The sequence below is a fragment of the Pelophylax lessonae genome (genome assembly GCF_965119305.1).
Source record: "Pelophylax lessonae genome assembly, chromosome: 6".
Lineage (NCBI taxonomy): Eukaryota > Metazoa > Chordata > Amphibia > Anura > Ranidae > Pelophylax > Pelophylax lessonae.
The window spans coordinates 40,047,400-40,069,904 of record NC_138773.1 but is presented as its reverse complement, the minus strand read 5'-3'; the positions used below and the strand labels follow the sequence as shown (position 1 = coordinate 40,069,904).

General features: G+C 41.9%; 1 protein-coding gene across 1 annotated transcript in view; it reads right to left on the bottom strand.

Moving 5' to 3' along the window:
• The window catches only part of LOC309559152 (uncharacterized protein), a 51,902-nt gene that overhangs the window by 27,148 nt on the left and 2,249 nt on the right, over positions 1–22,505 (bottom strand). The window contains exons 2-6 of the mRNA XM_082262298.1: positions 20,567–20,896; positions 18,940–19,239; positions 18,734–18,835; positions 16,696–17,046; positions 11,995–12,306 (exon numbers count right to left, since the gene is read on the bottom strand). Coding sequence (XP_082118424.1) covers positions 11,995–12,306; positions 16,696–17,046; positions 18,734–18,835; positions 18,940–19,239; positions 20,567–20,896 — 1,395 coding nt within the window. The remainder of the gene's footprint in view (positions 1–11,994; positions 12,307–16,695; positions 17,047–18,733; positions 18,836–18,939; positions 19,240–20,566; positions 20,897–22,505) is intronic.

The window sequence follows — 22,505 nt, the reverse complement described above, 5'->3', positions numbered from 1 at the left end:
TCAATAATGAAATGGGCCTATAGTTTACAACTGAAGTCGGATCTTTTCCTTCCTTGTGAATAACAGTGATATGAGCTTCGAGCATCCTATGCTGCGATGGGGAGGAGGAAGAGAGGGAGTTAAATACATTCGTTAAATGAGGAGAGATGTTGTCTATAAAGGTCTTATAATATGGGGCGGTGAAGCCATCGGGACCTGGACTCTTGCCCACTTTTAATTGGGAAATTGCTATTTTCAGTTCGTCCGAAGTAATTGGACTGTCTAATTCTTTGGATTTCGTGTTAGGGATGGGTTTGGGGCAATGGGAATTTAGGAATGATTGTATTAATAAGCGTTTCTCGGCATCAGATGTGTTTGATTTCAGGTTATATAATGATGCATAGTATGCTTCAAACTGGGCTGCAATATCTGGAGTTTTGGAATGGGAGTTCCCTGCGTTGTCTTTGATTGTGTGTATCGAGGAAGATGCTCTCTTCTGTTGGAGGGCTCTAGCTAAGAATTTGCTGCTCTTATTGCCGAACTCGTAAAAGAGTTTTTGCTGTAAAAAAAATTTGCGTTTCGTTTTAATATTTAGATCGTCCAAGAGCAGTTGTCTGTGCATTACTAAATCTTGGTAGGTGCTTTGTGCTAGAGTGCGCTTGTGAGCAGATTCCAGGACTTTAATTTTATTTATTAACGCTTGTGTTTTGGCTTGAAGAATTTTCCTTTTGGTGGATTTTAAAGAAATGAGAAATCCTCTCAGCACACATTTATGCGCTTCCCACAATGTGATTGGGGACACTTCAGGAGAACTATTTGTTTCAAAGAATTCAGTTAATTTAGCTTTGATGTGCTGTATGTCTGACTCCTTGGTTAGGAGGGATGGGTCTAGTCTCCAGTATTTGGAATGGGTGTGTGTTGATGGAATAGCCAGAGTTAGTGTCACTGGGTGATGGTCGGATATAGTCATGGTCTCAATCGACGCAGCTCTAATGAGAGGTAAGTCTTTTTGGGAGAGGAAAATATAGTCCAGTCTCGAATAGCGGTTATGTGGAAGAGAAAAGAAAGTAAAGTCTTTTGTCGAGGGATGGAGTGTGCGCCAGGAGTCGTGTAGCAAGAGATCATGTAGGTGTGATCTCATTTTTTTTAAGGCTCTGTACGGTAAGGAAGAAGTGCCAGTTGATGTATCCAATATGGGGTATAGAGCTATGTTAAAATCCCCTCCTACAATTGTAATGCCTTTTTGAAATTCCGCAAGAGTATCTGTTATTTTCTTAAAAAATGAGACTTGAGCTGAATTGGGGCTGTAGATGTTGACTAATGTGTAGGGTTTGTTTGATATTGTACCCTTTAGAAAAATGAATCTCCCCTCCGGGTCAACAATGGAGTCAGTCAATATCCAGTCAACATTTTTGGATATTAATATGGCTACTCCCTTAGTTTTCCCTAGGGGGTTGGAAGATAGATAGGTCGTAGGGTATAATCGGTTCGATAGTTTCGGTATTTTCTTTTGAAGGTGAAAATGAGTCTCCTGTAAATAGACTATATCTGCTTTCAATCTTCTCATCAGATCTAGGACCTGGCTGCGTTTTTCGGGAATGTTGAGGCCGTTCGTATTTAAGGAGACTACTTTTAAAAGGGTGGAATCTTCTGAGTTTACAAGGGTACTCATGATCAAATTAATTAGGATAAATATGTATATTTTTTCCTTTTCCTTTTTCTTTCCCCCCCTTTTTTTTTTTTCTTTCCCTTCTAAAAGTAGGGCTGGATATATGTAGTTCAAACAGATGAGGTTTGTGTGGGGGCAGAGACCGAGGAAGACTGGAGAGGGTAGAAGGAGTCGGGGGACAAAGGGGAAGGGAAAGTGTGTAGATCAAAGGGAGGAGGGGGGTGCAATTACCTGGAGTGAACTACTAATTGGGGTAAAGTATCTATTCACCCCAAACAATAAAACAGAGTTCACGAATGGGTGCCAGGGAAAGGGATTTCGAATGGTCCCTTCCTGTCTTGTAGGGGAAACGGCTAGAGCTAGACTAGAATGGTTAATAGTTAGGTTACTGAGCAGCGTGGGAGAGGTATTTGTAATAATAATTGATATAATACCTTCATTTTGTGGGAGGATGAGTATATGGTTAACGGACATGAGCCTTGTCTCGTATGGTGGGGAAGTAGTGGTGTGGTGGTTTTTCGTAAATAGTGTGTAGAGAGGGGCGAAGATATCAGTATATGGTATATTTTGATCAAAGGGCTTGTATGGGATCTAGATCAAATCGGGAGGGGACCACCTTCTAGAGGAGATATCTGGGAAGAGAGGAGAGAGATAACGAAAGAAAAAAAAAAAAAAAAACGGGAGAGAAGAGAGCAAATGTGACCCACTTCCCCAAACGATCAGCCCTCCGAGCTCACATTCGCATTTAGTAAATGCTGCTTTAATGAATGTGAAAAAAGTCCATGTATATATAGACAAGTGCTATCTTTATTAATAAGTCATAGGTCAGTGTTTTGGATGACTTAAACTAGATATAAAGAAAGAAGAGTATTGGGAAGTTATGCTATAGTAAATATCAGCTTAGCTATCGTCATTATGGGATCTCGGAGGGCTAATCAGCGAGGTTATATTCTCTACAAGGAGGGAGAATGAGCAAGATTTGTAAATTAGAACAGATATGAGGCGGAAATGGGTCACTACACATAAAGAAGACTCATAATATGTAATGTGACATGCAATATCCTAAAACTTTATATGTCAAGAATAAAATGGATACAAGTTTTGGGTGATATCTCTTGGCTAAGACTTAAAAAGGATCGATGAGTTTGTCTTCCAAAAAAAAAAAAAAAGAGAAGAGAAAAAAAAAAAGAAAAGGGGGGTAATTTCTTCCCTTTCTCTTTATACTATAAAGTACTGCTGATCGATCTTACTGAAAAAATGCATGAACGGTGTTTTGGTAAAAAGAAAAAGAATTATATGTGTATTTCTGGGTGTGATAGAAAAACAGATTGCAGTACTTTACCAGTCCCTGTCAGTATCGGACCATTGATCGTAGGTGTATGAAGGACGATCTCATACAGTCAGCAAGGGGCTGTGAGGAGGGAGGAAAGTTCAGCGAAGCAAGTTCATAGCGGGGATGAACAAAAATGTTGGAGAAAATGTCCGGAACTTTTCAATCTTCATCTGCCTCTTGTCTCGAGGGATGTATGGTTGGGGTTCTTGACACCTGTTGAGGAAAAGGAAAGCGAAGCGAGAAAATAAGGGGAGGGGGAGAGAATGGAGAGAAGGGAGACAAGAAGTTCGTTCGATGAGGTCTCAGCAGAAGACATCTTGAAAGCTACATTGCTGCTTGGTTTTCTGAAGAGTTATTCTTGGCGTTGCCTTCTGTGGACCGGAGACGCAGTTGGGCTTCCGTGTGTATACATCCTGGGTTGAGAAGAGCCAGTGTGTCTTGGAGATGTCGATCGTGGACGTCTGATCTGGAATTCGTCTCTCTCTGGGATCGTGTCCATCGAGGTTGCCCTACGCATATTAGAGGCATGTGGGCTTCTGTACCAGTCTGGAAGGTCTACCAGGGGTATGTTGAGTTGGTTGCAGAAGGTCAGCAGGTCCTCAGGTACTCTTAGGTTTGCTGTACGACCGTTTGCAGTTGCTGACAGGCAGAACGGAAATTTCCAGCGATAGGGAATTTCTCTACTTCTGAGGACTTCTAATAGCGGGCGAAGATCTCGTCTGCGTTGCAAAGTCAAGGGAGATAAGTCTTGATATATTTTGACTTCGGTGCCCTGATATAAGAGCGAGTGTCTGTCTCTTTCTCTACGGAGAATATCTTCTTACTAAACAGCAGACGATGTCCCTGGGAGGGTCTGTGTCCCTTGTTCTCGGGCGCAGGGCTCTATGTAGTCGTTCGAACTCCATTGGAGTGTCTGGGGGCCTGCCAAGAACATCGTTGAAAATTGTCATTGTTGCTTTAGCGATTTGGTTGCGGTCAACTGATTCAGGTAATCCTCTTAATCTCAAATTATGTCTTCGGCCTCTATTGTCCAGATCTTCCATATGTCTCTGAAGATCTCTCAATTGCATAGTGTGTAGAGAGCTGTTTTCATTTAGTGCCTGCAAAGATTCTTCCTGATGTGCAGCCTTCTCTTCCACATCAGCCACTCTGTCAGTGACATTATTGATGTTTCTTTTCATGTCAGTAATAGCACTAGCCAGGGATGCTTTGATGTCCTCAGCAATCATTCTCAAATCCTGGAGTGTGACAGGAGGTGTCTGATTAAATGAGGTGGAGGCAGCCATGGCCATGTGGGCAGGTGAAGGGGCCACAGGGGGTGGCATAGTGACATTTGGGGGTGAGTAGGGTGTTGGAGAGGTCAGATCCTGTTGCGGTGGGTGTCCCTCTGTGACTTGTATAGCGGAGGGGGGGCGCGAGTGAGCTCCGGGTAGGCCGCATTTGAAGCCGGGGCCTCGCGTACCGGCGCCACCTGCCGGAACATGTCAGGGATGTTTCTTGGGCCTCCTGGTTGCAAATCACGCGGGGACCGGGACCTTGAGGGTGAGGAGTGGGCGGATGACTTCCCCGTACCTGGCATAGCTGTGTTTGCTGGAAGGATTGCTATTTTATCGGCTTTTTCTCCCACGCTGCTCAGAGCAGTGAAATCAGGCTGCCATTCCGGTCAAGCGCCAAGCCACGCCCCGCAATTTTAGCATCTTTTTCTACTGCTTTACAAAGGTTACTGTGACATACCATATATATTAGTACGGTGTGGACCCCCACATACAACCATTGGGTGGCCGTCTCAGCCCTGGTTGCTCACTGCTCGTTTTGGGCCCTGATATGATCATGCACTAGTTGGTAGCCAGGGGCGTAACTACAGGGGTTGCAGGGGTTGCAATCGCTACCGGGCCCCATGCTCCAGGGGGCCCGGTAGCAAACCAGTGGGTGAACTTCTAGGATCTCAAAGGTCACACTTGCGACCGGGCCCTGGCATTTCACCACTGTGGGGAGGCCCCAAGATTGCAGGAAGGGGGCCCACTGCAGAACTTGTGAAAGGATCCTGATGCGGGACCATAATAAAAGGCCATGCAATGAGATTAAAGAGCCCCAGGATTAGTGGGAAGAGCCCCGGGCTTGAAGGGAAGGGCCCCGGCCAGGGGTCTGGGGGGCCCTTCATGGTTTCTTGCATCGGGGCCCTGAAGGTTCTAGTTACGCCTCTGTTGGTAGCCCATTATTGTGATGTAAATTGTTATATGTGAGTAATGTTTTATGCAGTCCTCAATTCCATGTAACTGTTCCTTCTATATTGGATTAATGAGCTTCCATATGTATTTTTGAAACATATATGTTTATTTCACAGAGTATTCCAGTAAAAGCTCCAGATGAAGCTTTGAAAAAGGCGAAACATGTTGAGCAATCTAGAATGTACTAATATGAATGTTTGAATACGACATCAGTTGACCCGGTTTGATGGCACCTCGTGTCTTTTGGCATCCGTCGGCAGGATTCTCCTGATGTCAAGTATTTGATTACACAATTTGCAACATCAAGTATACATGCTGTATGGAATTGTTTTTCTAACAAACTGCTATATATTTGTATACTGTTTTCTTGGACCTTTTTTAGGTCTTTTTATATTCAGTAGTTTTCTTTTTTCCTGATTTTATATGGATTTAACAATAAATATTTAATTTTAATGAATGTTGTGCCCAAAAATCCTTGTCTCCCAATCCTTCCTTCTCTCTCTCTCTCTCTCTCTCTCTCTCTCTATATATATATATATATATATATATATATATATATATTTTTTTTTTTTTTTTTGGCTAGCCCCCCCCCACACACATCTTTCATTTGTGTCATGGAATCGTGGAAACATCTGTGGTTTTGACCTCATGATATTGCTTCGATAGTCTGGATGTTGTTCCTTTTTGGCATCTTTTTGCGCACACACAATCCTGAAGCCTTAGATGACCGTCTCACCCTTATAAATTGATGTCCTATAAGTTTTGTACCTCCTATATTTTATTACAGTATCGGACTGTTGTTGCTCTTAAGGGCCATACACACTATAAGATTTTCTGAAGACTTTTTCCTTCAGACTTACCAAAACCATATAATATGAGGTCAAACCTAAACACTTTCAATGTGTATGCAATCTGGCAGGCCGTTGTACTACATAGAAAAGGTAAATCTGAAGGAAATCTGACAACAAAAGTTGGATAGTGTGTATCCAGCTTTACTTTGCGCTTGGGCAGGAAAATTTGTACAATGTGCACTGCTATTTTAACCACTTCAGCTTAGGAAGGTTTTACCCCTCTTAACCACTTTCCACGAATCGACGTAGCCCTACATCGGCTTAGAGAAGTGGTTGTATCGGGGTGATGCCCGCAGCTAGAGGCATCATCCCGGTACCATTTTTTAGAGCCAGCAGTTGGCTTACAAGTGGTAATGGCCGATGCGGCTCGGGAGCTGCTCGGCCGTTACCTCAGCAAGCAGGAGGGGACGCCCCCCCTCCTCCCGCCACTTTCCCATCCCACCGGGAGACCCGTGCAAACAGCCGACACGTCCATTGGCTGGTTGGAGTTCCGATCAAAACTGAATTCGGCTTTTATCGGGTCTCCGATGTAGTAACCCGGAAGCGGCGTGATGACATCACATCCAGGTTACTCGGCGTCTAAAGGCCCCGAATTTAAAAAACTGTCAGTATTCAAAAATGACGATTTCGGTATTTTGAATACATTGAAGTGCAGAGGAGGGATTTTGGGTCTTTTAGACCCCCGATTCCTCCATAAAGAGTAACTGTCACTGCAGCAATAAAAGTGATCTGATTATTTTTTTTTTGTTTTTATGAAAAAATTAAATAAAATAAATAGGAAAAAAAAAAAATTTAAAGCGCCCCCGTTGCCGTGAACTTACGCATGAAAGAAAACGCATACGTAAGTCGCGCCCGCAAATGAAAGTGCTGTCCAAACAACACGAGTGAGGTATCACCGCAATCGCCAGAGCGAGCACAATAATTCTAAAAAAAGATCCCTTCTGTAACTTTAAACTGGTAACCGTTAACAAAATGTAAAGTGTTGCCTATGAGGATTTTTATGTACCGTAGTTTGTCGCCATTCCGCGGGTGTGCGCAATTTTAAACCGTAACATGTTAGGTATCTATTTACTCAGCGTGACATCATCTTTCACAATATACCAAAAAAATGGGCTAACCTTACTGTTTTTTTTTTTTAAATGCAGTGAAATTTTTTTCCCAAAAAAATGGCGTTTGAAAGACCACTACGCAAATACCGCATGACAAACAATGTTGCAACGACCGCCATTTTATTCTCCAGTGTCTTTGCTAAAATATATATATATATTTATATATATCTATATATATATATAGATATATATATCTATATATATAATGTTTGGGGGTTCTAAGTCATTTTCTAGCTAAAAATACAAATTTTAACTTGTAGACAACATGTGTCAGAAATGGGCTCGGTCCAGAAGTGGTTAATGACTGGGCCATTTTTTGCGATTCGGCACTGCGTTGTTTTAACTGACAATTGCGTGGTCATGCGACGTTGTACACAAATAAAATGTATGTCCTTTTTTCCCCCGCAAATAGAGCTTTCTTTTGGTTGGTATTTGATCACCTCCTGCAGTTTTTATTTTTTACGCTGTAAACAAAAAAAAAGAGCGACAGTTTTGAAAAAAAAAAGCAATATTTTTTTACTTTCTGCTATAAAACACATCCAATAAAAAAAAAGTAAAAAATAGAATTTCTTCATCAATTTAGGCCAATATGTATTCTTCTACATATTTTTGGTAAAAAAAAAAAAAATCCCAATTACCGTACATTGATTGGTTTGCGCAAAATTTATAGCGTCTACAAACTATAGGATATTTTTTTATAGAATATTTATTTTTTTAGTTATACATATATATATATATATAATTTCTTTTTTTTTTTTTTTTACAAGTATTGGCGGCGATCAGTGACTTAAAGCGGGACTGTGATACTGATGTTAAAATTTATGTAATTTTTCGGTGGTATTTGATCACCTCTGCGGTTTTTATTTTTTGCGCTATAAACAAAAAAAGACCAACGATTTTGAAAAAAAAATAATAATAATTTTTTAATTTCTGCAATAAAACAATTAAAAAAATTAAATGTTTTAATTAATTTAGGTCAAAAAGTATTCTGCTCCATATTTTTGGTAAAAAAAAAAAAAACTCTAATAAGTGCATATTGATTGGCTTGCGCAAACGTAATAGCATCTACAAACTATGAATACATTTATGGACTTTTTATTTATTTTTTATTGTTTTTACTAGTAATGGCGTGCTCCTAATCTCAGCTTGTTACCTGTATAGAAGACACCTGGGAGCCAGAAATCTTGCTGATTGATAGGGGATCAAATACTTATTTCACTCATTAAAATGCAAATCAATTTATAACTTTTTTTAAATTGATTTTTTTTTTTGTTATTTTGTCTCTCACTGTTAAAATAAACCCACCAATAAAATTATAGACTGATCATTTAGTTGTCAGTGGGCAAAGGTACAAAATCAGCATGGTATCAAAAAACGTACAGCATTCAAAACAGCCAAACTTGGCGTTTTGAATGCTTTTAAGTGCAGAGGAGGGGTTTGGGGTCTTTTAGACCCCCAGATCCCTCCACCACAGTACTTGTACAGACATTAAAAAAAAAAAATGAATTTAATGTCCGAAAATTTCGGCCGATATCCGATGACCAAAATATCGGTATCGGCGTTAAAAAAACGATATCGGTCGATCAATAATTACAACCCACCTCCCCTTTCCAAAATACATGCTATCAGTCTATTTGAAGCAAGCTCTCCTCCGTTGAAATACCATCGCCCTCGTAATAATCAGCTGGAGGACCCTCATGCTGTTTCCCCCCCTCCTTTCAATAACATCAATGTAAGGCGGTGGCTGAGCTCCGTTCCTCTATATTAATAATTACTTCCAGGAATTCAGCTTTCTGGAGGAAACACTTAGGTGTAATGCGGAGGTTATCAGGAGCCTTACAGGAGGCGGTGGGGGCAGGGATTGCCCTCACTTTAACTTTGTTTGTCCTCCAGTTGTTGGCAAAAGACTGCATTTTTCTGCTCTGTGGAGACAGAAGGGCGCTCTTCCGCCACTCCACAGCAGCAGCACAGCATGAAAGAAGGTGTTTTCAGTGCCTGTCCTCCTTTCTTCCACTCATACATTGCTATTCGAGGGAGCAGCCCAGATAGCAAACAATTGAGCTGCACGTTTGAAAAAGACTTGCTAAGCTATTGCTAGACTTGCCAGGCTTTATAAGTTTGTCGCACAATTGCATGACTCCAGATCAACTTTCTTTGCAAACATTTTGCAAGTTCTAGTTCATTTATGTTGTGCAAAAGTCCTCCCACCACAGGGGGCACTGTGGCTGAATTTTCATGCTGTAGAATTGTGCTGGGTGTCCATGGTGCCCCTGCGCCTTTAAGAAGGTCTGGGCTACCTCCAGGCCCACCTACCCCTCATCTATCATTTATAATGTATGTTCTTCCACTGTGCAGACTCTCATAAATTTAGAAGGGTTAGGACTGCAAGTAATACAGGGTGTCGTGTAGGTGCCTTGCACCTTACGCATGCATTTGCAAATGTGTGCTAACTAAACCTCTGTTTTTATTGCAAACTGTTGGATGGGTTAACTCGGTTGGTAAGCAGACTGGTTGGTGAGTTGAGCTGGGAATTTTCTTTGGTTTTGTCACTAATGCTAATGCACTTGAGGTGAGTAAGTGCACACCCGGCACACCCCATGCACACGCCTATGACATGCCTATGACACTGCTACAAATTTGTGGCAAGTTATCCTAGCTATCTGGGAATCTCCTCCCTCCAGCAGCATCGAGTTCCCTGCTCTGCCTGACAGTAGTGACACAACTGTCACTTCTGTCTGTGAGGCCGCTTCAGAACAGAGCAGGGCCAGTGTGCCTTCCCCCTTCATATAATACTGCACCTAGGGCACTTGTCCCTTCTGCCCACCACTTGTCCCGTCCCTTGTGGTCCCTCAATCTAGTCTATGAAAGGCTCAATGTTGGAGAATATTCGCACTTCTGCCTAGGGGGGCACAGCCACGGACCACTAACTTCCCTGTTAGCCTGGCCGGGGAACACGAAGGGCCCTACACTGGGCTGGGGAGCTGACTGACTGCAGAGAAAGCAGTAGCCGTGGAGAACATCCATCACGGCTGCTGCATAGGAGGTCAGCAGCAGCTCAGCCTGTGAGGAGGGCACGGTGGAGTAGGCGGGCACAGCTGGGGAGGCGGAGGAGGTGGCCATGAGGCCAGGGGAGGAGGCGGGCATGAGGTCAGTGTAGAAGGGGGCACAGCTGGGCAAGCGGAGGAGGCGGGACTCTGAACATAGCTGCTGAATCTGGTGAGTCAGCTCTCTGATTCTGTCACCTGCGTGGCCCTGGGCACTAACGACACCCTGGCCGCATCCCAAGTCTTCGGGTGGGTGGTCAAGGGAGGTTGCGGGGAGTGTAAGTAGTCTTGCCTAGGGCGCAAAATAATTAGGCACTGGCCCTGGCAATAGATACATTGAAAGCGGGTATACCCAGGAGAAGCCAAGCACAGTGCAATGGCAGCTGAAGACTTCCAATGAGTCCTTTAGGGAGAAATCCAGGCAAACCTTCCCTCAATTTATCCTTTGCTGTTTATGCTCCAGCATGGGAGCTCTCAAAGACTAAAGTTATGCCAGGTACACACAATTAGATTATCGGATGAATGATCGTCCATTTAATTTTTCCATTCTAGTCTCATATGGAAAATTAGGAGTTTACTAAAGTTACAAAAATTCTCGTACGACAGAATAAAAATCCCGAAGTGATGTAATGTGTTGTAGTGTATTTGTAATGTATCTTGAAGTTGTCGAACGACAACTGTACTGGTTAAAAGAAAATCATATCAAACAACTTTTTCATGTTTGTTTGATTGGATAATATTGGATGAACTGTCGTGATTGGCTGTCGAAAGCTCTGTACTACCAATCAGGTTATCGTACAATCGCTTAGAAATCTGTATTTTTCGTACAATTTTCTGATCGTGTGGGATGGAGCGCACTACACAGAGGTCTAAACAGACCTGTTACAACAGAGTTAACGAGTCTCTAGAAAATATGAAGAGTTAAAGGAGCTCCACCCAAAGAGCCCAAAGGAGAATACAAACTACTTACAGGGCCGGCCCTACCATGGGTCCTACTGGGTCCATTGTTCCCAGGCAGCACTTCGAGAGGGGCGGAAAATTGACTCCCAAAAATTTTTTTCCAGCAGTTTTGTGTCATTTAGTTTGTGGTGCCTTACAGGAGGCATTTCATACTGCCATCCATAGTGCAAACTCATGAGTATGGGAAGGCGGAGCATCCCTCGCGTGATTGTGGTGTGTGCAATGACTTTAGATATCAATGTACTCCTTCTCACACAGGGAAGACTGGATCTTCTGGGTGGACAGAAGGACTGAGGACAGTCAGTGGGTGTTTCGTGGACCGGTCCGGTGGTGAGTTATGGAAGAAGATAACAGTATATAAAATATTTTCTAAATGTTATATTTAAATAAAATAATGGAAGTGGGGGCCTTTTGGTGGGCGTAATTTCTTTTTTTTGGGTGAGAGGGGCAGCATTTCATTCTTGGACCCAGGCAGCACAATGTCTTGGGCCAGCCCTGGCTACTTAGAATGTTGTTATTGCCCTTTGTGTTGATCAGAGGTTTATGGAGTTGGTTTGGGGCACCAAGGTGGTCAGGAATAGAGTTGGGAATTATGGCATGAAGGTCTCACTTTTGGGAATATCCAAGATGTATAAAAGGCCAGAGGTTGATTTAGCCCACCAGGCTCCATTTATAACTAAATATCACTTTTGGGTGAACTGACCTTTTGGCAGTTGGTAAAGCTTGCTTTGTTTTTTGTTTGTTTGTTTTTTAATGAATATTGCTTTTAGCTACATACGGTATATTTATTGTTATTTTCCAAAGAACCTCATGTAACTCACCTGAATCTCTGATGGATAGATCCTTATATTCTGGTGTGTCGAGAGATTCATGTTCCCAGCTCACTCGTACTCTGAATTCTGGATCCTTCAGGAGCTCCTCAGGAATTGTGACCTCACTGGAGACACTAGAAGTCCCATCAGGAATATCTGTGAATGTCTCTGTGGATGGTAAGGCTTGTTGTGGCTCCCCCACTCCATGTGTCCATCTGATTGTGATATCTCTGGGGTAAAATTTCTCCAGAGTGATTGAATACTTTAACTCCCCAGAGCCAATCAGACTTCTTGATACCGGCTGTAACATCTGAAGCTTTGCTGAAGAGTGATACATAAAAAAGTAAATTATTATGAAAAAAAAAAGATATCATGAAATAAAATCAAATTAAAAATGTAATATTCTCGTACTGGGAAAAACAGTTTGATTGAGGATTGACAGTGTTGGCCTTTTTCTAATGCTTGCTTGGTTGAGGAGGTAGTTGGCTAAAGTTCAAAAACTTTTAAGAACTTTACTTAGTATCAGAGCTCCCTTTTCCTCAATCACTTACTGATATATTTAAATTAACCACTGGTGATAGTTGATAGGGAGGCTCTTCCAATATTCTCTTATTATTCACACTGTGGCCAATCAGAAGCCAGCACATCCCTTGGGCACTGGAATCTAATCATTAAACACCACAATTGGAGAGATTATTAAATGCAAGCTATCACACTGTCACTAGCTATGTCAGCGGTTGGGGACTTTCGATGGCATTAACAAGGTCATTACCAAAGTAATGGAAAAGGGTGGAGGAGGGAGGAGAGTGTAGCCCCGTACACACGATCAGATTATCGAACGATCTGTCGTCCGTTTTTTGTAGCATGCTAGTCTGATGTGGAAAGTGAAGAGGTTTTTTTCATACGAATTTTCCCGTACAACAGAATTCTACTTCAGAAGTGATGTCATGTGTTGGATTGCTTTCTATGTGTTCTTTCGTCTCTGAGCATGCCTAGTCTTGCTCTTAAGATATTTTTCTGTCGAAATCTGTACTAATGAGATGAAAATCGGATGTTGTGTTGATGGACGACAAAAATTATATAGCCTGCACATCAGGATTTTGTCGGCCAAAAAGTCGGAGTCGGCTGTCGAAAGCACCATACTAACAATCCGAAAATCGACAGATTGGTCGTCCAACGAAATTTCCCTTTTGATTTTCTTATCTTGTGTACGGGCCTTAAAGCTTTCACAATTTCCAATGTCACGCATTAAGGTCTGTAAACAGGATTTTTGGCAGCAGAGCAGTTACAATAAATCTGGTTAAAAAGTTAAAAAGGATCCTGGAGCACCACCTACTGGTTGGACACATGAAATGAAAATGTCTTTTTAAAATCGGTTTTAATCCTGATCTAAAAGTATCGGCTAACTTTTGGCAGCAATATTGAAAATACCACCATGTTAGGGCCAATACATACACTCTCAGGCCTTTTGGTAAAAGACTTTAGAGATATCTGTTCTGCCTAAAAGTTTTCCAGATAGCAATACATCTTTTATTATGGCTAATACAGACTATACCAAAAACCATTAATAAAAGATCATTTGTAGAATTTTATTACCAATCAATTTAGGTTGTCACCATGATAGCAGGTGAGGGGAATCTTCCCGACAGAGCCGCAGACAGCAGTAAATCGTGCAAGTGGCTTATTCTCTGAAAATAAAGAATGGGCTCCCTCAAGAACTACAGTTCCTTGAAATTTCCCACATTTTTCATGTTACAACCAAAAATGTAAATGTATTTTATTGGGATTTTATGTGATAGACCAACACAAAGTGGCATATAGTTTTTAAGTGAAAGAAAAATAATAAATATTTTTCAAAATTTAAAAAAAATATATCTGAAAAGTGTGGCGTGCATTTGTATTCAGCCCCCCTGAGTCAATACTTTGTAGAACCGCCTTTCCCTGCAATTACAGCCGCAAGTCTTTTTGGGGATGTCTCTATCAGCGTTGCACATCTGCAGTGACATTTTCCCCCATTTTTGTTTGAAAAATAGCTCAAACTTAAAATTGGATGGAGAGTGTCTGTGAACAGCAATTTTCAAGTCTTGCCACAAATTCTCAATTGGATTTGGGTCTGGACTTTGACTTGACCATTCTAACACATGAATATGCTTTGATCTAAGCCATTCCATTGTAGCTCTGGCTGTATGTTTAGGGTTGTTGTCCTGCTGGAAGGTGAACCCCCTGTCCCAGTCTCAAGTCTTTTGCAGACTCTAACAGATTGTCTTCTAAGATCGCCCTGTATTGGGCTCCATCCATCTACCCATGAACTCTGACCAGCTTTCCTGTCCCTGCTGAAAAAAAAGCATCTCCACAACATGATGCTGCCACCACCATGTTTCACAGTGGGGATGGTGTGTTCAGGGTGATGTACATTGTTAGTTTTCCACCACACATAGCATTCTGCTTTTAGGCCAAAAAATTCAGCTTTGGTGTAATTTGACCAGAGCACCTTCTTCCACATGTTTGCTGTGTCCCCCACATTGCTTCTCACAAACGGCAAACAGGACTTCTTATGGCATTCTTTCAACAATGACTTTCTTCTTGCCACTCTTCCATAAAGGGCAGATTTATGGAATGCATGACTAATAGTTGTCCTGTGGACAGATTCTCCCACCTGAGCTGTGGATCTCTGCAGCTCCTCCAGAGTTACCATGGGCCTCTTGGCTGCTTCACTGATGAATGCTCTCCTTGCCCGGCCTGTCAGTTTAGGTGGATGGCCATGTCTTGGTAGGTTTGCAGTTATGCCATACTCTTTCCATTTTCAGATAATGGATTGAACAGTGCTCCGTGAGATGTTCAAAGCTTTCGATATTTTTTTATAACCTAACCCTACTTAAAACCTCTCCACAACTTTATCCCTGACCTGTCTTGTGTGTTCCTTGGCCTTCGTGATGTTGTTTGTTCACTAAGGTTCTCTAACAAACCTATGAGGGCTTCACAGAACAGCTGTATTTATATTGAGATTAAATTACACACAGGTGGACTCAATTTTCTAATTAGGTAACTTCCAAAGGCAATAGGTTCCATTAGATTTTATTAAGGGGTATCAGAGTAAAGGGGGCTGAATACAAATGCACTCCACACTTCACTTTTCACATATTTATTTGTACAAAATTTTGAAAACCATTCATAATTTTCCTTCCACTTCACAATTATGTGCCACTTGGTTGTGTTGGTCTATCACATAAAATCCCAATAGAATACATTTACGTTAGTGGTTGTAACATGACAAAATGTGGAAAATTTCAAGGGGCATTGTGACGGGAGTCACTTCGGGTAGGGGGCTTGTGGAACCCAGATTACCTTAGAATGGTCGGGAAACTCCTTGTCCAGCTTCCCGACCCCTCTTATGTGTAAGTCATCCTGTGTCTATTAAGGGCACAGGGTGACCCAGAACCCCAGTTGGGTCTGCACTAATCAGACTCGCTGTACAACCACACCAGACTTAGAATTTAATTTTACCCCGGTTATCCTGGGTTCTATATGTGTGGTTTGTGTTCAAAGGCTAAAGGGGCTCTTTCACTTGGAACAGTAATATCAATATCACTCAAGAAATATTTGAAGATAAAATATTTCACTTTTGAGAGTGCTAGATAGTTTGAGGTGGGGTGGGGTTTGTTATTGTTAAGTGCTTCTATCCCATTGTTCTATTGTTTCTGTCTGCCTTGGGATCAACCTATTATGGGATGTATATGTGTATTTGGATTAGCTGCTAAAGGGGAGGGGAGATTGTCCCAGGGTGTATATCTCTTTGTACCTGTGTTTATACCTGTGTTTGAATAAACAGTCTCATGCTTCTTACCACCCTACACTGATGTCTCGACAAGTGACTGGGTGGGCTAAGGGATCTTGGATCGTGCTGGTATCAGGCAAGGGAAGCTTATATGGCAGACATACTCTTCTTGAGTACGGGGTCCGTCACAGGCATGAATACTTTTTTAAGGCACTGTAGTTCTGGCCAGCTCAGTATATTGTTTTAAAAAGGAGCTGGATCCTAAAAGCACAAAATATAAATGGATAATAGCATTTATAGGTAGTAACACCAGGAATTGTGGATCCTGGGACATGTCTTTAGGGGATCAGGAAATAATTGTTTTCTACCCAGCTGTAGTAAATTGGACCGTGCTTCATAGAGTTTTTTTTGCCTTCCTCTGAATCTACTGTGGGAATACGGTTCTGTACATGGAAATTATTTTTATTTTTTAGGTCTTCTATTTTTTTTCTTTTGTTTTATTGTTTGAACTAAATGGACATATGTCTTTTTTCAACCTGACTAACCATTAAACCTTAAGCCCGGTACACTCTGGCTGAAAATCCATGTGTAAAGCTTTCGTCCATGTGTATTGCTATCTGTTATAAAAAAAAGTCGGTCCAATGACCAGCTTCTGTCGAATGGACAGGCTGGAAGACTTTCAACCGATCAGCCAATGGCTGCAAGCTCTGATCGGTGTATAGTGGCGGTGGGGGAGTTTGTCCCTGCTGTAAGAATACAATGTCTGAACGGTAGAGATCACTGCACCATATCGCTTGTGTCGATGCAGTGATCTGTCAGTTTTTTGTTTTCTTACAACTGGCTAATTGAACGAAAAAAACTGAAAATGTATACCCAGCTTTACTCTGTCCAAAACAAACTTCTGTCTTGTATGCACTTTCATAGAAACTGCTTACCACAAATAGCTCTGCAGTGAAATGTTTTCTCTTGAAACCGAATCCCACAGCTATATCTACAGATAAAGGTCACATCTTTGTGTTTGGCCACACTGGGTGTGAACTTCAGTATAGATGTGTAGTTTGATCCTTCTCTGCATGGTATGACCTCATATTGTGTGTCCAAAAGTCTCTCCTCTTCCTCCTTATCTCCTCCATGGGACTCTGGGATCTCATAGATTTGTCCTCCTCTCTTCTCCAGCCATGTGACACTCGTGTTCTCTGGGCATCTGGTGGCTCTACAGCATAGAGATGTTTCTTCTCCAGCAACCAGCTTGGAAGGTCCATTGATCTCCATTAACGTGAAAGTAGCTGAAGCAAAGAATTCATATTAATATATTCCGTCATTGGTAAATTATACAGAAATTTAACCTGGAAAACAGCTAGATACATGGATGAAATACATACTGTCTGCAAATCAGGCATACATCATTAGTCACACAATTCAAAGGGCAAACTTTACCACATTACATGGTAAAAAAAGAAGGTTGCTGGATCGCCTTCGTTACCATCTGTATGATACTGAAAAAAAATGATTTGAATATTGCTAAGCATTTTAACAAATGTCATGGGGGTGATCCCACAGTTATCCGTATTTAAGTTATCGAGAGAGTAAAATGCCCAAAGAAAGGTGGTGATTAGACATGTGCATGACGAAAAAAATTAGTTTTTTTTTTCGTTCCGTTTAGATTAGTTAATCTAGTTATTTTGTTTCATTAAATTCCGTTAATTCGTTCTATTCTTATTCAGGATTCATAAGCGGAATTTCTATAAACTTAATAACTTTTTCGTAAAAAAAAAAAAAAAAAAATAGAGACCGGCCGACATTTAGCCCACTTGTACTTTAGCCAGTCTGACAGAAGCTGGACATATTCGGCCCATGTGTACTTTAGCCAGTCTGACAGAAGCTGGAATTTCGGCTCGCTTCTGTCGAAGGGACATGAACGAAAAATGTCTGCCAACTGGCTCCCAATCAGCGGACCAAAGTGTTCTGGCGGTTGGAGGGGGGGGGGGGTGGAGAGATGTGTAATCTCTCCTCTGAGATTACACATCATGATAAACAAATTATTTGTTGCCATTTGAAAGCTATTCATTTTATAAATGACATTACTAGATGGCTACAGTTTAACTTTTTTGTTATCCTATAGGGAATATCTAGAAATGTTAATTGTGCCTAAGCAGCACCCTTGAAAATGTGTCTTTTATTTCTCCTGAAAAATAGTGGAGTGCATCCTGTGCATAGGGACTCCTGATTTTTCATATCTTCAGTGTGAGATCATCCAAGGCACTGCTGTCTCTCACTCCTGGTTTCAGTAGATTTAGAATAAGATTTGGTGATGCTACTACAGTGCTGCTCTCTGTACTAAGTGATTGCTCAGTTCGACCCCCCTCCCCTCTCTCTTCTCATTGGCTAACTGACTTTCATTGACAGCAACAGGAGCCAATTGCGCTGCGGATGTGTCTTAGCCAATGAGGAGGGAAGTCCCGGATGGCTGAGACAGTAGTGGACATCACTGGATCGAGAGGGGGCTCAGGTGTGTATTGGGGGGGGGGGGCTGCTGCACACAGGTTTTTTTTCTTAATACATAGAATTCATTAAGATAAAAAAACTTCTGAATTTACAACCCCTTTATCCAAGAGGAAGCTGTACTTGCTGACTGGCAGTCTACGTATCCCCCTGCTTCTGCTTTATCTATTCTCCTTCATCATTACCTCACCAGTCATCAGTCCACCAGTTATCGATGGGTAGCTTTGATATGAGGAAGCAAAGCCCTACAAGATGGTCACCTCCATACAGAGACACGGTGCAGAAAATTGCATGGTTAGTCAGTAACGGGTAAGAGTTCAGCTGAAGGAGACAATAATGGTGACCAGTGTTTTGCCTTCTGCTTGTCTTCTTTGGGTATGGCTTCCACAGTTCTGGTCCTTGTATTACCTGTAATATGAGTTAAATTACTTTTCCAGAGATGTAATTATATAATCCAATTTTTTGTGTTACCTGATCTCCTGTAAGTTTGTTTCCAGCAAAAGATACCAATCACAGTTGCTATCAAACCCCCAAGGACAACACCAACAACTATGGGCTCAGTAGATGATGTTTCTATGAAAGTTAAATAAGAAGTAATTAAAGAGAAAAGTCAGACATCCTCCATGTTTACAATATTAAAAGAATATATCAAATAAAGAGCTAATAATAATTTATACCTTCATAGACAACCTGGAAGTCCTCCTGGATAGCTTCTGGTAGTGAAACATGTTGAATTCTGCATGTAAACGTTTTATTCTGATCATCGTCACTTGGTGCGAATGTCGTAGAGCTCTTCACTTGGTAGGTTCTATCTTTGTATATATTTAGTTTTCCCATAAACTGATTCTTCAAGATTTCTCCATCTCTGTACCAGGTTATTCTGATATCCGGAGGGAAGAATCCAATGGCCATACAGGTCAGGGCATTCTCTTTATTTCTCCGGATGCTCTTGCTGAGGATGGAGAGTAGAGGTCTGGCTGCAGGTAACACAGATACTGTTATTGAAGTGGAGGGACTCTTATGCTGAGAAGAATTTAGCAAGTTTTGTGAACCCTGATCTCCAGGTATTAGCAGCATTACACACATTACCCATTAGGCATAGAAGACCAGCAGAGGCTGCCTTGTCCCAGCACGAATAGACAGATATTATACTCTATGATACTCCAGTCAGTGGCTTGACACCTGTATTCTACCTCGTTTGACCCTCTGTCATTATATTCACTTACCCTCCACAGGTTGACAATACCCACCTGTACAAACCAGTAAGGATTCCGACGGAGTGGTCCTTGCTGAACAGATTCTGATCATCGTGGTACCCCCGTTGGCCTCCAGTGCAGCTACTCTTCTTACTCTTTTCTAGATTTGCCCTTGATGGGTTTTATTGGAACTGGGCATTCCTCTCCTATCGGTAACTTTTTTTACCATTTTAACGACAGTTCATTCCAATCTCCTATAAAGACCCGGAGGGCACATTGAGTGTTTGGAACTTTGGTTGACACCTGAAGAAGGGTTTGATACCCGAAACGCGTAGGGTCATTTTCTGGTTCACTCCACCATGTGTACCTGAGCGGCTTTAATGTTGACTGGTATATGATCTGTCATTGCATGCAACTTTTAACAAGCCCTTGTCTATGTACAATTGCGTTATATATAGTTTTGTATGTCTCTTTTTTTTCTCTTTTTTTTTTATAATAAAGTTTACTATTTTATTGTAACATTTAGTGTCTAGTGGCATTTATAGTCCCACACCATTGGGGATTTTTCTGTAGGCATAGAAGACCATTTACTTCAAGACCCATGTACAGTTTGTCTCATTTTGAAAGATTTGTGGTAGGGAAGATGGAAAAATGTGTCACCTTGTACTGGCTTTAGGTGGTAAAGCAGTGGAAAAGAATTTTGCTCTCTCTGCCTCAAACAAGCAATAAATTACAAAAAAGACAACCCCGCCTAGACCAATGTTGAGGAACCTTGGCACCCCAGATGTTTTGGAACTACATTTCCAAATATGCTCATTGCTCTCTGCGGTTTAGTTGAGCATCATGGGAAATGTAGTTCCAAAACATCTGGGGTGCCAAGGTTCGCCATCACTGGCCTAGACTGTCTATTGGAGCCAGAAGGAATGGACTGGTGCTTGGGTGGATAGGCAGCCTCTGCACTTTTGGGGAAGAACCAGTTAATACCAGCAGCCCCTATGGGGGTAGTGCTACATATGATGACTCAAGAAACTGGGAGGAACAGCTGCGTAAATTGACAGCACTATATAATTACTTGTAATAAATAAATAAAAATTCAATATGTTCTTACCATAAACAGTCAGCTGGATCTCCCTGTACTGTTGGTAGGGACTGTGGATGACTACACATTTGTAAGTCCCGTGGTTGGCAATGGTCACATTGTGAATGGCCAGCGATGCGTTACCCTTTATGGCCGCTTGCTCATCGAAAGACAGCCCCTTTCTAATGACTTTCTCCTTGTTGTCTATTTTCAGCAGCTCTTTTCCTCCAAAGTACCACATTATTGATAGGTATTGCTGGTTCACAGCAGAAGTTTCCATATGGAAGGTACATGGCAAAATAAAAGACTGGAATAATATAGCTGTTTGTGAAGCAGGGGCTGTCACCTCCAGTTGAGAAACTGTAAAAAAAAAAAAAACCCACATGGAATTATAGCACAAATGTTCACTTTAGGTTTGGATGAAGTATGTAACCCAATAGGACCCTCTACTGGTTTACTCTGTCTGCCTGTGTCACTGTGGGCAAAGTTTTCCTTTTCTCTATGTTGCTTTTTAGCAGGACAAAAAGTCAGGGTTAACCTCTTCCACAGGAATATAGCCATAAAAATATGTCTCTTGTTGTGGGCCCCATTTTACAGTTATAGCAACCTCCACTCTTCTGGGAAGGCCTTCCACAAGATCTTGGAGAGTGTCTGTGGAAATCTGTGCCCATTGAGACCAAAGAACATTTGTGATGTCAGGTACTGATGTTGGCTGAGAAGACCTGGCTCACAATTCATACCAAAGGTGTTCAGTAGGGTTGAGATCAGGGCCCTGTGTAGACCACTCACGTTCTTTCACACCAAATTCATCAAACTATGTCTTTTTGGAGTTGGCTTTGTACACAGGGGCAGAGTCATGTTGGAAGAGAAAAGGGTCTTCACCAGGCAATTGCAACAAAACTGGAAGGGGACAATTGTTTAATATGTCTCTTTATTGTATGGTGTTAAGAATACTCCTCACTGGAAGCACCTGAACTCAATCATTTGGAGGGGGTCCATACACTATTGGTTATATAGTGCCTCTGTGGTCACTCTCTGTCCTCGGACATTGACCGATGCTGATTTTGTAGATCTCCTATACATTCTGTCAGGTTAACATGAATTGCCCCTTATCTTCATGAATGAGACAAGACAAAGTGAAATTTATGGTCAGTTACTAAATACCTGCGCAATGGTTTAATTGTGCTAAAGGTTATCTGCACCTTCTCAATGCACAGACATTGATTGACAGAAAGGTATATTTTTAGCGTGTTTAACCTCTATTAGCCCCTTATACTTACAAAAATGCATTCACATCAAAAAATCTAAAATTTCCAAACAAAACTATTAGCCCCCGTTCACACTAAGGCGACCTGTGAGGCGACCTGGTCGCCTCACAGGTCGCCGCAGGTCGCCTCCCATAGGGAAGCTGCGGACCCGTTCTAATAGGAGCGACACAAGTCGCTCCGACTTAGAAAAAGGGTCCGGAGCTTCTTTGGGGCGACCAGGAGGCGACCGCCATAGACTTCAATGTTATGAAGTCCGTGTCGGCCGCTCCGAGGTCGCGGCGCGCTGCTCGCACTGCGACCTCGGAGGTCGCGGTGCAAAGTAGCGTCGCGGTAGTGTGAATGGGGGCTTAAACTCTTTCAATAGTTTTATTTACAATTCTTTGTTTTCTTGATGTGAATGCATTTTTTTTTTAAATTAAGTATTAGGGGCTAATAGTGGTTAAAGAGGAAGTAAAGTTCCTTCTAATGTCTGTACCTGTAGGAAAGCCTATAATAAGGCTCAGGGCTTTTTTTCAGTGGGAACGCGGGGGAACGCAGTTCCGGCACCTCCAGTCTGAATGTATGCAATGGCAAAGGGGTGCTGGGGTCAGTGGGGTGAGCTATTGATGCTGGTTGCTGGGGGATCCATTGTTGCTGGGGTGAATGTATTGTTCTATTGTTGCTGGAGGGCATTTTGTTGTGGGGGGGCTACTGTTGCAGTG